Source organism: Pectinophora gossypiella, chromosome 26, assembly GCF_024362695.1.
Source record: "Pectinophora gossypiella chromosome 26, ilPecGoss1.1, whole genome shotgun sequence".
Lineage (NCBI taxonomy): Eukaryota > Metazoa > Arthropoda > Insecta > Lepidoptera > Gelechiidae > Pectinophora > Pectinophora gossypiella.
In genome coordinates this window covers 6,767,351-6,782,146 of record NC_065429.1, presented here as the reverse complement: position 1 = coordinate 6,782,146, position 14,796 = coordinate 6,767,351, and the positions used below count along the sequence as shown (strand labels likewise).

At 38.1% G+C, this 14,796-nt stretch overlaps 2 protein-coding genes across 5 annotated transcripts in view; both read left to right on the top strand.

The window, feature by feature from the left end:
* Positions 1-454: 454 nt before the first annotated feature.
* Positions 455-14,796, top strand: part of LOC126378525 (uncharacterized) — a 35,534-nt gene continuing 21,192 nt past the window's right edge. Inside the window, exon 1 of one of the 3 annotated variants that reach the window (XM_050026946.1) lies at positions 455-625. The gene's annotated coding sequence lies outside the window, so the exon portion shown is untranslated. Of the gene's footprint in view, positions 634-14,796 lie in introns of all 3 variants that reach the window. The other 2 variants (XM_050026947.1, XM_050026948.1) reach the window with 2 other exon arrangements.
* On the top strand, positions 9,636-13,993 carry LOC126378367 (uncharacterized). 2 transcript variants are annotated; one of them, XM_050026656.1, is made up of 4 exons: positions 9,638-10,023; positions 10,120-10,178; positions 10,744-10,872; positions 11,526-13,993. In XM_050026656.1, exon 4 carries the CDS (start codon positions 12,132-12,134, stop codon positions 13,674-13,676), a length of 1,545 nt encoding a protein of 514 aa, XP_049882613.1. In that variant the 5' UTR covers positions 9,638-10,023; positions 10,120-10,178; positions 10,744-10,872; positions 11,526-12,131; the 3' UTR covers positions 13,677-13,993. The 2 variants fall into 2 exon arrangements, with proteins under 2 accessions (XP_049882612.1, XP_049882613.1); XM_050026655.1 differs by having other exon boundaries at positions 9,636-10,023; positions 10,744-13,993.

The following is a 14,796-nucleotide window of genomic DNA, read 5'->3' as shown; positions in this document are numbered from 1 at the left end:
GTTCAAGCGTAGGCTCGAACACCTAAATAGAACCGTTTTTCCCCCGAAGGGTAAAAAACGGATATTTAGGTTTCAGCCGTAGCTTGAACCACGCCTGAAGGCCTTGCCGGCACTGGTACTGAGGAAACAACAGCCTGGCGCTGAGGTCGGGTGGAAAGTTATTCACACGATTGCCGCCAGGTGGCATTAGTAGAAACGTATTTGACAGTCAATAAGGCTGGATTACAAGGGTGTTATCTCACAAAGTGGTTCAAGCTACGGCTGAAACCTAAATATCCGTTTTTTACCCTTCGGGGGAAAAACGGTTCTATTAAGTACCTACACAAATCCTACTTATATCAGAATGATTCATTAACACAAAAATAGTTACTAGAATCAGCCACGGCTCTCACCTGATTGGTGGAGATACGCGATTCGATTTTCAAAACTTTATTTCGTATTCAGAATCGCGCGTCGCACGCAGGCGGTCGTGTCGCCATCTTGTTTGTTATTCTTTGTAAAGTTTTAACTTTTTTAAAGTTTTACGTTTTGAACTGTGAAGTTGGTTTGTACAGCCAGTGGTTTTATTAAAAAGTGTTTGATAAGTTCATTTTGAGTGACGGATTACTTTATTCTTCGTAACATTGTAAGTAGGTACTTATAACATTTTTTTATTACTTTAAAGATAAAAATAATTAAAAAATATTCTAGAATTTGTAGAAGTTATACTGACTATATGTGTAAATATCGACTTATTAACTTACTGTATATACGTATAGAAGATGAGGTGATCATCCTTCTATACATTATCACAACTGGCATGACCAGAGCCACTCAGTAATCTTCTTCTGTCGTAAGGGTTGTGAGTTGGATTACCAACCTCATCACCCTGGTGTCAGGGTTATTATTGACCCGCCAAAGGTCCCTGACATGACCAATGCAACTTACCCAAAATGTATTTCATCAGAAAGTACTAACCGGGACCAACGGCTTAGCGTGCCTTGCAGACAATCAGGTGATCAGCCTGTAACGTATTAGTACATCAAAAAGTGTTTTTTGCGATATGTCCTCACCGAGATTCGAACGTGGGACCTCAGGGTCGTGAGCGCAGATTGCATTAACCCGAGCGCATTATCCCGTTTTCACAGGGTCCGCTTATCTAACCTGAAGATTTGACAGGTCCGGTTTTTTACAGAAGCGACTGCCTGTCTGACCTTCTAACCCGCGAAGGGAAAACCAGCCCAATACAGGTTAGGTCAGTAACGCGGGTGTGTGGGTTTACTCACGATGTTTCCTTCACCGCTGATCACCTGATTTATGATCCAAACATGAATTCGAAAAACGATTTCGAAAATTATAGTTTTAGGCCCGTGCTGGATTCAAACCTGTGACCTTACAGTGAGAGTCAAGCGTTCTGTTCCAACTTGGCTACCACAGCGTCCCGAACTGACAAATTGCAATATCTTCAGATAATGTCATTTAATTATGTTTAAAGGCGGCTTTCTTCAAAAACGAGTAATCTATTCCTATAAATCAATAATTAAAAAAGTTATCAAAATCGATTAAATTGTGCTCTTACTGATAACGCTAGAGATTAAGGTCTAAGAAACGTCATTTCAGACATTACGTAAACCATATCTGTGCTGGGCAGAGCATCAGGTTGAGCGTTGGGCTCACGATCCGGAGGTCCCGGGTTCGAATCCAATCCGAAGTCTAACCAAACACATATCTACATGCACACATACATATGTACACGACATATGTGTTGTCTTAAAACTAATATAATTAATAACAATGGAAATAAAGTTAAAGAAAAACTGTTGAAATAAAACACATCACTGTTTAAAAATAGTAAGTAAACCAATTTATAAAACAAGATATAATGAAGCGATGGCATGCCAGGACAAACCCAAGACGGTTTATTGGTATGTCTGCATTATTCCATTTATATGTACATTTTTTTGGTTAAATAAAAAAAAATCCCGGTGGGGACAAAACGCAAAAATCACTTTGTGATTCCTAGTTTCATTAGGACATTACAGGCTGATCACCTGATTGTCCAAAAGCAAGACGATCCGTGCTTCAGAAGGCACGCTAAGCCGTTGGCCGTTGCTGTGCCCTACAGGGTCCATGTTACAGTTCCTATGCCTATGTAACACCCCATTGTACTACATGGAATGCAATAAATAATTGAGAATTGAATTGAATTGGTCCCGGTTACTACTTACTAAGTAAGTACGTAGACGTTACATGAGCCATGTCAGGGGCCTACGGCGGCTCAATAATAACCCTGACACCAGCGTTGATGGGTTTGATAATCCACCTCACAACCGACACGATAGAACTTATTGAAAATAAAGTAAGCCAAAGTGATTAATTTTCGTAGAATATACCTACTTGTATAATACTACGTTTACACAAGTGTAAAACATATTAAAGCTAACAATTACCAAAGTGTGAGTAAAGTGAGGAGCTCGGTGGCGCAGCGGTAAACGCGCTCGGTCTGCGATTGTTGAAGTTAAGCAATTTTCGCAAAGGCCGGTCATAGGATGGGTGACCACAAAAAAAAACCATCTCCAGCTCCTCCCTGCTTCGGAAGGCACGTTAAGCCGTTGGTCCCGGCTGCATTAGCAGTCGTTAATAACCACCAATCCGCACTGGGCCCGCGTGATGGTTTAAGGCCCGATCTCCCTATCCATCCATTGGGAAGGCCCGTGCCCCAGCAGTGGGGACGTTAATGGGCTGGTGATGAAGTAAAGTGACGCATTTCCTAGTTACCTACTCCTGTAGCACGTTGTACAGTCATGAGCAATATAATGTACCCACTTTAGGACACTGTCGCACTAAAATATTTGACATTTAGTGAGACTTACAGTTCAATATGTCGAAAAAGTTAATGTGACATGGTACCAAAGTGTATACATATAAATGCTCGTGACCGTACATATCGCGTGCGTTGCGATAAACAAACCGACCATATCACCTTCAATTAAATTAATAACAGCCTCCGTAGTTTAGTGGTTAGAGCGTTAGGCTCACGATCTGAAGGTCCGGGTTCGATTCCAGAAGGGACATTGTCGAAATCACTTTGTGAGACTGTCCTTTGTTTGGTAAGGACTTTTCAGGCTTGAATCACCTGATTGTCTAAAAATGTAAGATGATTTCTTGCTTCAGAAGGCACGTTAAGCCGTTGGTCTCGGCTCTTAGCCGTAAAACACCTCCACCAACCCGCATTGGAGCAGCGTGGTGGAGTAAGCTCCATACCCCATCCGGTTGATTGAGGGGAGGCCTGTGCCCAGCAGTGGGACGTATATAGGCTGTTTATATATTACTTTTAATTAATATTTTCTTTTCTTTCTATATTTTCTACTAATCTAACATTTCATTAATTATAATTCTGCGTAGGTATATTTATTTAAATGTATCTATAAGACGATTTTTGTTTTTATAGCAATTCAACCGTACTTAGGAAAACTCCAAAGAGAAAATTTTAATCATGAAAAATTCTGACTCAGGCGGGAATTGAACCCAAAACACACCCCGGACACTTCATACAAACAACCTCGTTTTACACAGACACTACACATTGACATTATCGTTCACGCGCATCTGTGTGTGTGACGTCTGACGCCATACGATTCAAGTCTAAACTATGTTCGAGAGGGGGTGAGGTAAACCTAGCTCAGACGCTGGTGGGGAGCGGAGAGTTACCGTTCTATACTTAGTATTATTCCTTATTCTATGCCCGCAGCTCCTGTCAAGGCAGGACGAGTGCCCTGATTTTTTTTTCGATTTTTTTCTTTATCTACAAGATGTTTTGCAAAATCTTTTCCAAATTGAAGATGTCCTTAGGAAAGGTTCAGGGGGGTTAACACTTTCAAGGACAGAACGTCCAATGACGTTTCGATTCCAGGGTGTCATACTATCTATTATGAACCATCAATGACCCATGGTCTCTGCCTGTGAAAGGGTTAAGGGATAAAAGGATTACAAGAAGACAAAACATATACAAGTTACGTCTGTAATTCATCTGCTTCTGTTGTTCAGTGCTTGGGTGTTGAACTCACGATCCTAAGTTCCCGGGTTTATACCCCGGTAATCATTAATCATTAATCATCAGACACCGTATACGCTTCATTATACCCTTGTTATGTCCTAAGCGTCTTTAACCCTTTCACGGACAGAGATCATGGGTCATTGATGGTTCATAATAGGTAATAGGACACCTTGGGATCGGAACGTCATTAGACGTTCTGTCCTTGAAAGTGTTAAAATAGCCACATCGAAGCAATTCATCTAAGTAGGCAATATTGCAATTTGACATTTGCGCATATAAAAGAACCATTTGGGCATTTTGTGTGTAAAACCCAAGGATGATCTATCAAAGTCAGTAAACATAGACACTATACTTAGTAACCATGTCAAGGTATGTAATATTAATCTGAATAGAACAATGCTATATATAATTTCTGCGCAATGTCATATATGAAGATAACATTCATCAGGCAATGAAGTTTGCGCGTTTAGCCATTCTGATTACGAATGATAGGCGTGGTTGAGAAATATTCATACCATAAAAAAGCATCACGCCTGCATCCCGAAGGGGTAGGACGATGTTTAATCTTACTAATATTATAAATGTAAAAGTTTGTGAGCAAGGAACAGCCTCCGTGGTCTAGTGGTTAGAGCGTTAGGCTCACGATCTGGAGGTCCGGGTTCGATTCCCGATGGGGACATTGTCGAAATCACTTTGTGAGGCTGACCTTTGTTTGGTAAGGACATTGCAGGCTTGTATCCCCTGATTGTCCGATAAAGTACGATGATTCCGCGCTACGGAGGGCACGTTAAGCCGTTGGTCCCGGCTATTAGCCGTAAAAACACCTCCACCAACCCGCATTGAAGTAGCCTCCCCTCCGGTTGATTGAGGGGAGGCCTGTGCCCAGTAGTGGGACGTATACTATAGACTGTTTATTTATGATGTATGTGATTATGAATGTTTGTTACTCTTTCACGCAAAAAGTCATCATCATCATCAGCCGTACGACGCCCACTGCTGGGCATAGGCCTCCCGCAAGGATCTCCACGACGATCGGTCCCGCGCTGCCCGCATCCAACGGCTTCCCGCGACCTTCACCAGATCGTCGGTCCACCTTGTAGCGGGCCTACCCACTGAGCGTCGTCTGACACGTGGTCGCCATTTTAAAACCCTTCCGCCCCAGCGGCCATCGGTTCTCCTCGCTATGTGTCCTGCCCACTGCCACTTCAGCTTTGCAATTCTCCGAGTTATATCGGTTACTTTAGTTCTCCTGCGGATCTCCTCACGCAAAAAGTACTGAATGGATTTTAATGAAACTTTACAATAATGTAGCTTATACATATAGGCTTGAATAATAAAAAAAAAATCGTGTATATTGGAATCAGCACAATTAGGCTTATATGTTTAAATGTGTTTTTTTGTTATTGAAATACTACTTACCGGCGTTCTTAATAAAGATTATATTAAACATACATACATAAACACGCGTAATAGGCCACCTTAAGAGTCTAAATGCGGATAACAAAGCCCACTAACTACATACATAAACTTACGCCTATTTCCCACCGGGGTAAGCAGAGACTATAGAATTCCATTTGCTTCGATCCTGACACACTTCTCTTGCTTCCTCCACATTCACCAATCGCTTCATACACGCACGCCGGTTCAGAGTAGATCGTACTAAACCTTTTCTAAGGACATCTCCAATTTGGTCAAAAGTCCTTCTAGGTCTTCCTCTGCGCCAGCCCTACCATCAACTTTCGCTTTATACCGCTTTCGCAATTCTATTATCCTTCATCCGATGTCTGTGTCCACACCAACCTAACATTCCCTTCTCAATCAAAAAGATAATATTAAAAGTGATTGATAAAGTTTATCTTTTGATAAAGTGTTTATTAGACAAGGTTACACAGCTAGATAATTATGTTTGGAAGTTGATATTATTAGAATTATATTCATGTATATCTTCTTCTATTGTGTAGGTTGTGAGGTGGACCAACCTCATCAACCCTGGTGTCAGGGTTACTATTGAGCCTGTGCCTCAATTAGGCCTGTGCTGGATTCGAAACTACGACCTCAAAGTGAGAGGCAAGCGTTCTACCAACTGGGCTACCACGGCTATGATGATAAATCATAAATTTAAAATAAAAGAAAGCCACTTTCCCGCCAATTGATTTGACCACAAATGGTCGACCATTTTGAATAAATTGATCACCATCACATGCTGATAGGTCCACATGTGGGGTCTTTTTATTATATGTTTTGTAAAGTTCTACTAGGAAGGCGCTATGACCCGCACTTCAATATATCATCTGACTATAAATAATTATCAGGAGGATCACGAAAGTATAATAACTATTTAAAGTTGCTGAAATTATATTATTCACTTTAAAGGACTAATAATTACAATTTTGAAGAATCAGATACACCGAAAATATTACACGGTAATTAAGGTCGGGCATAGTAGCTAGCCCGGTGACGGAGCGGGAGAGACTGGCTAGCCGCGGGGCAACGCAGGCGCTGCTACCAAAAATGCTGACATAACAAAAATGTATTAAATGTGTCGCTACTGCTACACACATAATACCGGCGTCGTGGTTCGGGGTGTAAGTGACATCGTAACGAATACTGAGGGATGATTTAGCTCATTATTCTGAGTTAATAGCAAGTGAGGAGCTCGGTGGCGCAGCGGTAAACGCGCTCGGTCTGCTATTGTTGAAGTTAAGCAACTTTCGCAAAGGCCGGTCATAGGATGGGTGACCACAAAAAAAAAGTTTTCATCTCGAGCTCCTCCGTGCTTCAGAAGGCACGTTAAGCCGTTGGTTCCGGCTGCATTAGCATGCGTTAATAACCATCAATCCGCACTGGGCCCACGTGATGGTTTAAGGCCCGATCTCCCTACCCATCCATAGGGAAGGCCCGTGCCCCAGCAGTGGGGACGTTAATGGGCTGATGATGATGAATATCAAGTGGAATTTTCCACCATATATAAATAAACTCAAAACATGTTCCTCGACTATTTTTTTTTTTTTAACAAGACCTTAAACTTATTTTCACAAGTTACACTCGAAAGTGAATCGTCACGATATTACTTATTATAAGTTTTTTTTTTGGTGTCCGATTATTTGACAAAAAACAAATAATAAATTTTCATTTGAAAAACAACATTTGTCAAAACTATATTTGATAAATGTATCATTTTACAAACTATTGTTTAATAAACTACTCATTAGACAATATATTTACAAAAAAAATAATTATTACGCTAAAACATTAATTTACAAATTGATTATTTTATAAACATGTTAGATGGCAAAACAACGTAAAGCAAAAATAACATTTGACAAAATGCATTGCTTGGTAAATATTTTATTAACCAAAATCTATGTAAGTCAACAAAAATCTTTCTCAGTTTACTATAGTTTAACAAAAAACGTATGAAAAAAGATCATTTTAGAAGAAAGTAGTAAGCTATTAAGTACGTGTATATCATTACTTTGGGTTCATGCATGAAAGTCCAATAATAATAAAGAAGTTAAATAATTATAATAATCATTTATTTTCCAATGTTTGGTTAGGTTAGGTTAGAACTGCGACCACAACGCACGAGCCGAGCGAGCGAAGCGAGCGTGCCGCGGCAGCGGCCGGCGAGTGCCAGAACCGAATTCTACTTATTTCACTAAATTCACGTAATCTGATTTTTAGATTTAGATTTTTAAAGACAGTGCAATAAACGAAATAGTGCGGCAATAAGTGGGTACTACAATAAAATTATTCTAAAATACCGACTTTTGTACAGCTTCACATAAAAATAGTTATTTTAAAAAAATAATAATTTATCTTGTAACTTTTTGTATAATCACCAGTTTGGCAAACGAATTATTTAGTCATGTGATTATTTTAAATATAATATTTTAACAGATGAATTATTTTCTAAGTAAAACATTTGCGGAATCTGTATTATGTGATATGATTGTTTTTAAAGTAATATGTTTGCGAAATGAAAGTTTGTCAAATGATTAGTTTTCCAAACGTTGTTTGTAAAATGATTATTTGTTATACGTTTTTTGTAAAACATTAGTGAACCTTTTTTTTTTAATAAAAAACTTGAAATGTCGTGATTTCGTTTCGTGACATTGCTTCTTCACAATAAAAGTTATGAATCGTAAACATTTTTTATACAAAGGTATTTTCCAATAACCTAAATTGGGTAGCGTACTTGGTTCAAGATAAATTATTTATGACATTCATAAATATTTTATAAATAAATTGAAAAAAAATTATATAAAATTAACCTCTCATATGCCGAGATACCAGACACAATAGATTTTACATTGTGTCTGGTCGAGATCCGCGTTCCGGCGTTCGAAAGGTATTACTCAAATATATTTTTTTTATTTAGAATTTAGATTTTAGAATTTCTTAACTTATCTTGAATCTAATAGGCGACCCATTTCATCCACACTCGATATATCTATCGAATTTGAGTCACGTGTTACAAAGTCATCATTTTCGAGCGTTTTTTCTGCGCACACGCACCTGTGTCGTAACGGTCGACCCATCTGTGGTCCTTGTGTAGTACACACTAAAATTTATTTTATTATGGCAACACCGAATTCCATTCTTTCTTCTACCCTTTAACCATCATGGCGATGGGTGTTGCATTTTCCACTTTTTGTAAAATTTAATTAATACAGTCCATTCTAAATATTTAAGCATGTGTTTTTATTCATATACAATACCAGCGACGCACATGCTTTTGGTCCTTCGAACCTTTTAGTCTTTTTGCCGATATTAAATAATTAGATTCAGTGCGCGAGAAGATTTCCGCGGTGTGATACTCAAAGTGTATCATGAGTGCTATTGACTCGACACCTCCGGCTTCTTCGAGATCCCTGCGGCGGGCGACTTCGCTGCATGCGCAGGAGACCTAAGTATCGCCCACATCGGTGAGCTATACTCCCGATGCTCTACAGGTTTGTCGCCATCCATCGGTGAGCCATTCTCCCGATGCGCCTGATTACTGGCTAAACAAGCCGCCAGTGAGCTATTCTCCTGGCATCTCCATAAAGTACTACGGTTAAAGTTCGTATGTGCTAATTTAAAGTGTTCAGTGAACGTATTTTCCCCTTTTGTGCTATTGATAAAAGGTGGATAATTTTTATACTGCATGATTCTATAAATCATCAGACTTTTTACGTTTTGTGCTATTGACAAAACAAACTTTAAATATTACGTTTTGTGCTATTGACAAAACAAACTTTAAATTTCGCGTTTTGTGCCATTGACAAAACAAATTTAATTCGCATTTTGTGCTATTGACAAAAAGTGGAACATTTTTATTTCATCGGACTGCATGATTCTATAAATCTGCAACGCCATTTTAATTTTACCTATTTTTATCTGTGTTGAACTTTGCATTTGTTTTATTTGGTTGGCAACAATCGCGCAACCATAGTGCAAAAATACAATAAACATTTGTTTTTAAACACGTTTCGCTATACGTAACGTACCTTTTCCGATTTACCGGTTTTTTAAAACTTACATTTTATATGACTTTAAAATAAAAATAAAAAAAAATTGACATCCAATTGTTTGCGTTAAACGGAACGTTCGAATGAAGGAGCGAGACGACGACATCAAGACGCTGCGAGAAAGAACGAGCTGCAAGATTTAGTGACGTGTGTGTTGTGTCATTCGTTAATTTGCCCCCGCGCAACGGAGTTTCCGGAAGCATTTCGGCTTTGTTAGCCATTTTGTTTTATTGTCATTCTATTGTTTTATTGCGTGTTAACGTATTTAAGAATTTTGGAGTTCATATTGTTAAAAATACTGTTTCAACTGTTTAAATTTAATAGTTCTATTGCAAATTTGTTACTGACGTATTTGGGTGGTTTCAATAATGGAGCAAGGAAGCGATTTAAAAGGCCTGGTGGCCTCCCGAGGCCATGTAAAGAGTTCCATAACTCGCATGTATAATTACGCACGGGAATTACAATCGGCGCCAGGTAAAATTGATTCCTATATAATTCAGGAAAAGCTCAATAGGCTAACCAAATGTTTCGATCAGTATATTGACTATAACCTACGAATTTCCATTCTAGATTCAAATGATGAGAAAACGGAAAACGTGTTCGAGGTTGAAGGCCGATATTATGACACCGTAAGTATCTTTTCTAGATGTCTAGAAAGCTACAAAAAAGAGGATAGGCCTCCAGCCAGACGTCTTCCACCGATTGAACTCCCAAAATTTTATGGTGAATTAAGTGAATTTCACAGTTTTTATAATCTATTCAAAGATGTTATAGATCAAGACCCCTCTCTGTCGCCGTGCGACAAGTTTTATTATTTGAGGAGCTTGCTTTGTGGCGAAGCCCACAATATTATACAACACTTGACACTTACAAGTGAAAATTATGCTGTTGCCTTGCAGTTGTTAAAGCAACGGTTTGATAATAAAAAGCAGGTGGTTAATAATCATATTGTTGCCATTTTGGACCTGCCTGTACAAAGTAAGACTTCTGCTCCTGCTCTGCGAACCTTGGTCTCAACTACGAGACAACATATAGGCGCTCTTAAAAATTTAGATGTGCCTGTGGAATCATGGGATTTAATAATAATTTCCATTTTACAAAGGAAAATTGATCAATATACACTGCGAGCATTTCATTTAGAAAAGCAAAGTGACAGTGACTTGCCTAATCTGAAGGATTTTTTGACCTTTTTAGATAACCGGGCAGCAGCTCTCGAGACCCTCGGAGAAAGCGCGCCAGCATCTTCTGTGCGCCGCAACAGCCTAGTAGCTTCAAAAAATAATGCTAATAAAAATAATAATGATATCATAAAGCCCATTAACTGTAAGTATTGCAACTCACACAGTCATAAACTGCATCAATGTCCAAGTTTCAAGCTTGCTGAGCCCACTAAACGTAACGAGTTTGTTTGCAAACATAAATTATGTAAAATATGTCTTAATGAGCACCTAAATAAAAAATGTTTTTTCACTTTTAATTGTGCTAAATGCAAGGGTACGCACAACACTTTGTTGCATGAGGATGTTCCTCAAAGCAGTGAGCAGAAAGTCAGCTTATTAGCTAATAAAAATGATAATGTTTTATTGCCCACAGTTAGGGTTAAATTATATAATAAGGACGGGCTGCCAATTTACGCACGTGCTTTACTTGACTCAGGGAGCCAAGTCTCATTTGTTTCTTCTGATCTTGCTGATCAAATAGGTTGTAAGTTACAGCCTACTAATGTTAAGGTTACAGGTGTGTGTGATGGTTCAAATATTTCAACACAACAGACCACATTAGACATCAATTCTACTACAAACGATTTTAAAATGTCATTGACTTGCCATGTAGTAAAAAATATTACATCTGACATGCCACAATTTTTGGTACAAAAACATAAATATCATTTTCCATCCTATGTTAGGCTGGCAGATAATGACTTTGATACTTGTGACAAGATTAGCATTCTCCTAGGTTGCGACATATTTTTTCAGGTTCTACTTCGTGACCAGATTCCGGTTGTGCCTGGGAAGCTATTCCTGCAAAACACACGCTTCGGCTTTGTGGTCGCCGGGAGGGTTCCTGCCTACGCACCTACATCTTCATGCTTGGCTTCTAACTTTTGCACAACGCAATCTAACCTCTCTGGCACAAGTAACGAGTTTATTCAACCTCATTGTCACTTAGACAAAATTGTTTCGCAGTTCTGGCAAACAGAAAAAGTACCTGAAGTTTATACTGAAGGGGAAACTGAACAACAGTTAACTGAACAAATATTTAAAGAGTCTGTTGTTTTACATGATGACAAGTTTGAGGTGGCTTTACCTCTCAAACAAGATATTAATAAATTGCATTTGGGTAATTCTCTTTCATGTGCATTGAAACGATTTCATAACTTGGAATTAAGATTTAAAAAGGATGACACTTTATTTAAAAACTATAAAGCATTTATTGATGAATATGTAGATTTAGGCCATGCCAAATATATAGATGTGTCTGAATATGATTTGGAAGAACAGGCAGTGTTCTTTTTGCCTCATCATCCAGTTTTCAATGAAAACAGTTTAACTACACAATTAAGAGTAGTATTTGATGGTTCAATGCAAAGTTTGTCTAAAATTTCACTTAATGATGTCTTATTAAATGGGCCTGTTGTGCAGAATGATCTATTTAGCATTCTTATATTGTTTAGACTTTACAAGTATATTTTAAATTGTGACATTCAAAAAATGTTCAGATGTATAAACGTGACACCATCACACCGCCAATTGCAAAACATATTGTGGAGGCCGGCTTCAGACAGTGCTATACAGTGTCTGCAACTTCAGACTGTCACCTATGGTCTAAAAAGCTCCTCATATTTAGCCACGCGTTGTTTGGTTGAGTTAGCTAACCGGTATAGGGATCAGTTTTGCCTGGCTTCCGATGCACTATTGCATAAAACGTATGTTGATGACATTTGCTTATCTGATAATGACTTAGGTCAACTTATAAAAACAAGGGACGAACTTATTCAATTGTTAAAAAAAGGTGGCTTTTCACTGCATAAATGGTGTGCAAATAATAATTCATTGTTACAGGACTTACCATTGTTTAATGATTGTTCAAAAATTGATAAAATGAAAAGAATTGTTGCATATATCTTTACATTTGTTAAAAATTGTAAAAGTAAGAAAGAGGATAGGATATGTGGTAATTTAATGCCTAAAGAGTTGGACTTTGCTTTAAAAATCATTCTTAAAAATGAACACAGGAAGTTTTTCAGTCAAGAAATTAATGTTTTAAAATCTAAACAACCTTTATTGAAGTCCAATCTTAAAGCGTTAAATCCCTTTCTTGATAACATGGATATACTCCGTGTAGGAGGTAGGCTCCATTATGCTGATATTCCATATTCAAAAAAGCATCCCATTATATTGCCTAAAGGTTCTAAAATAGTTCATTATTTAATTAAAAAGGAACATGGAATATTATTGCATGCTGGACCCAAGCTTGTTTTGACTAATTTAAGTCAAATTTACCACATTGTAAATGGTATAAGAGAAGTTAAGCATGTCTTGCATAAATGTTTAATTTGTTTTAAGTTAAAGGCTAAGAATGCTGAACAACTTATGGGTTCACTTCCATCTGACAGGGTCAACCCTTGTAGAGTTTTTGAAAAAGTAGGTATTGACTATGGGGGCCCATTTAATGTAAAAATGTTACGTGTTAGAAAGCCAGTTATACAAAAGGCATACATACTTATTTTTGTTTGTTTCATAACAAAAGCTATTCATGTAGAATTATGTACTGATTTAACTACAGATTGTTTTCCAAATGCTCTTAAGAGATTTATTTCTCGAAGGAATAAACCTTCTATTATATATTGTGATAACGCTAGTACCTTTAAGTGGCACAAACAATATATCATTCAATTACAAAGTAGGCCTAAATGGAGAAATGTTTGTTATAATATTAAGGTTGGCTCTTTAGTCATAGTTAAAGAGGACAATGTAGCCCCACTGTTGTGGCCTATGGCTAGAGTAGTAGATGTTTTTCCCGGGGCTGATGGCAAAGTGAGAGCACTTTCCATTAAAACTTGTAAAGGTTCTATAGTGAAAACTAGTATTCACAAAGTATGTATCTTACCTATAGATAATGAGTAAGAATAATTTTAAGTTTAAAACAAAAAGAACAAATAATTTATTTTCAAGTTTATATTAAAAACTAGTTGCTTATTTTTCATCATAATTAAAAAAAAAACAATTTTGTTCATCTTTTTACTTAGTTTAAACGTTTGTACTTTTTAATCTTTGTTCTTTTTGCCGTGTTGCGGAATATGTGTAGTACACACTAAAATTTATTTTATTATGGCAACACCGAATTCCATTCTTTCTTCTACCCTTTAACCATCATGGCGATGGGTGTTGCATTTTCCACTTTTTGTAAAATTTAATTAATACAGTCCATTCTAAATATTTAAGCATGTGTTTTTATTCATATACAATACCAGCGACGCACAGTCCTTCCCCTTATTTTACCCAAAATCGACCCTTATTGTAGGCAGGTGCGTAAGTTTTGATTGCCTTGTTGATATGTTTTAGGGTTCCGTATTTTAAAAAGATAAAGCTAAGCATAAAAGAGGTACGGAACCCTAAATGCGTTTCCGACAAGTACTTAATCGATTTTTTATGTTAATTTGTGGATGACATATAAAATCATACACAAACATTGGCAGAATAGAGTCGGCCATTAAAACCACTAAAACACGGCCTCTATGGTCCAGTGGTATAGCGTTGGGCTCACGATCCGGAGGTCCCGGGCTCGAATCCCGGTGGGGACATATCAGAAAAATCACTTTGTGATCCCTAGTTTGGTTAGGACATTACAGGCTGATCACCTGATTGTCCAAAAAGTAAGATGATCCGTGCTTCGGAAGACACGTTAAGCCGTTGGTCCCGGTTACTACTTACTGATGTAAGTACGTAGTCGTTACATGAGTCATGTAGCCTTTAGCGGCTCAATAGTAACCCTGACACCAGGGTTGATGAGGTTGGTAATCCACCTCACAACCACACGATAGAAGAAGATTGAGTGTATGGACTTGTCAACTCTCCCCGCCGGCGTGGTCGACGATTTCCCTCAATCAGCGCTTATCGCTATCGACCCGCTTGGGTCGATTAATTCTTTCAAATATTTTTCCTCTCAGACGACGCCCTGAGTTGAGTTACGCGCCCAACTGGGCACCCTCAGACCTGTTGTCTTAAACTTTGTACTTACCGGGTA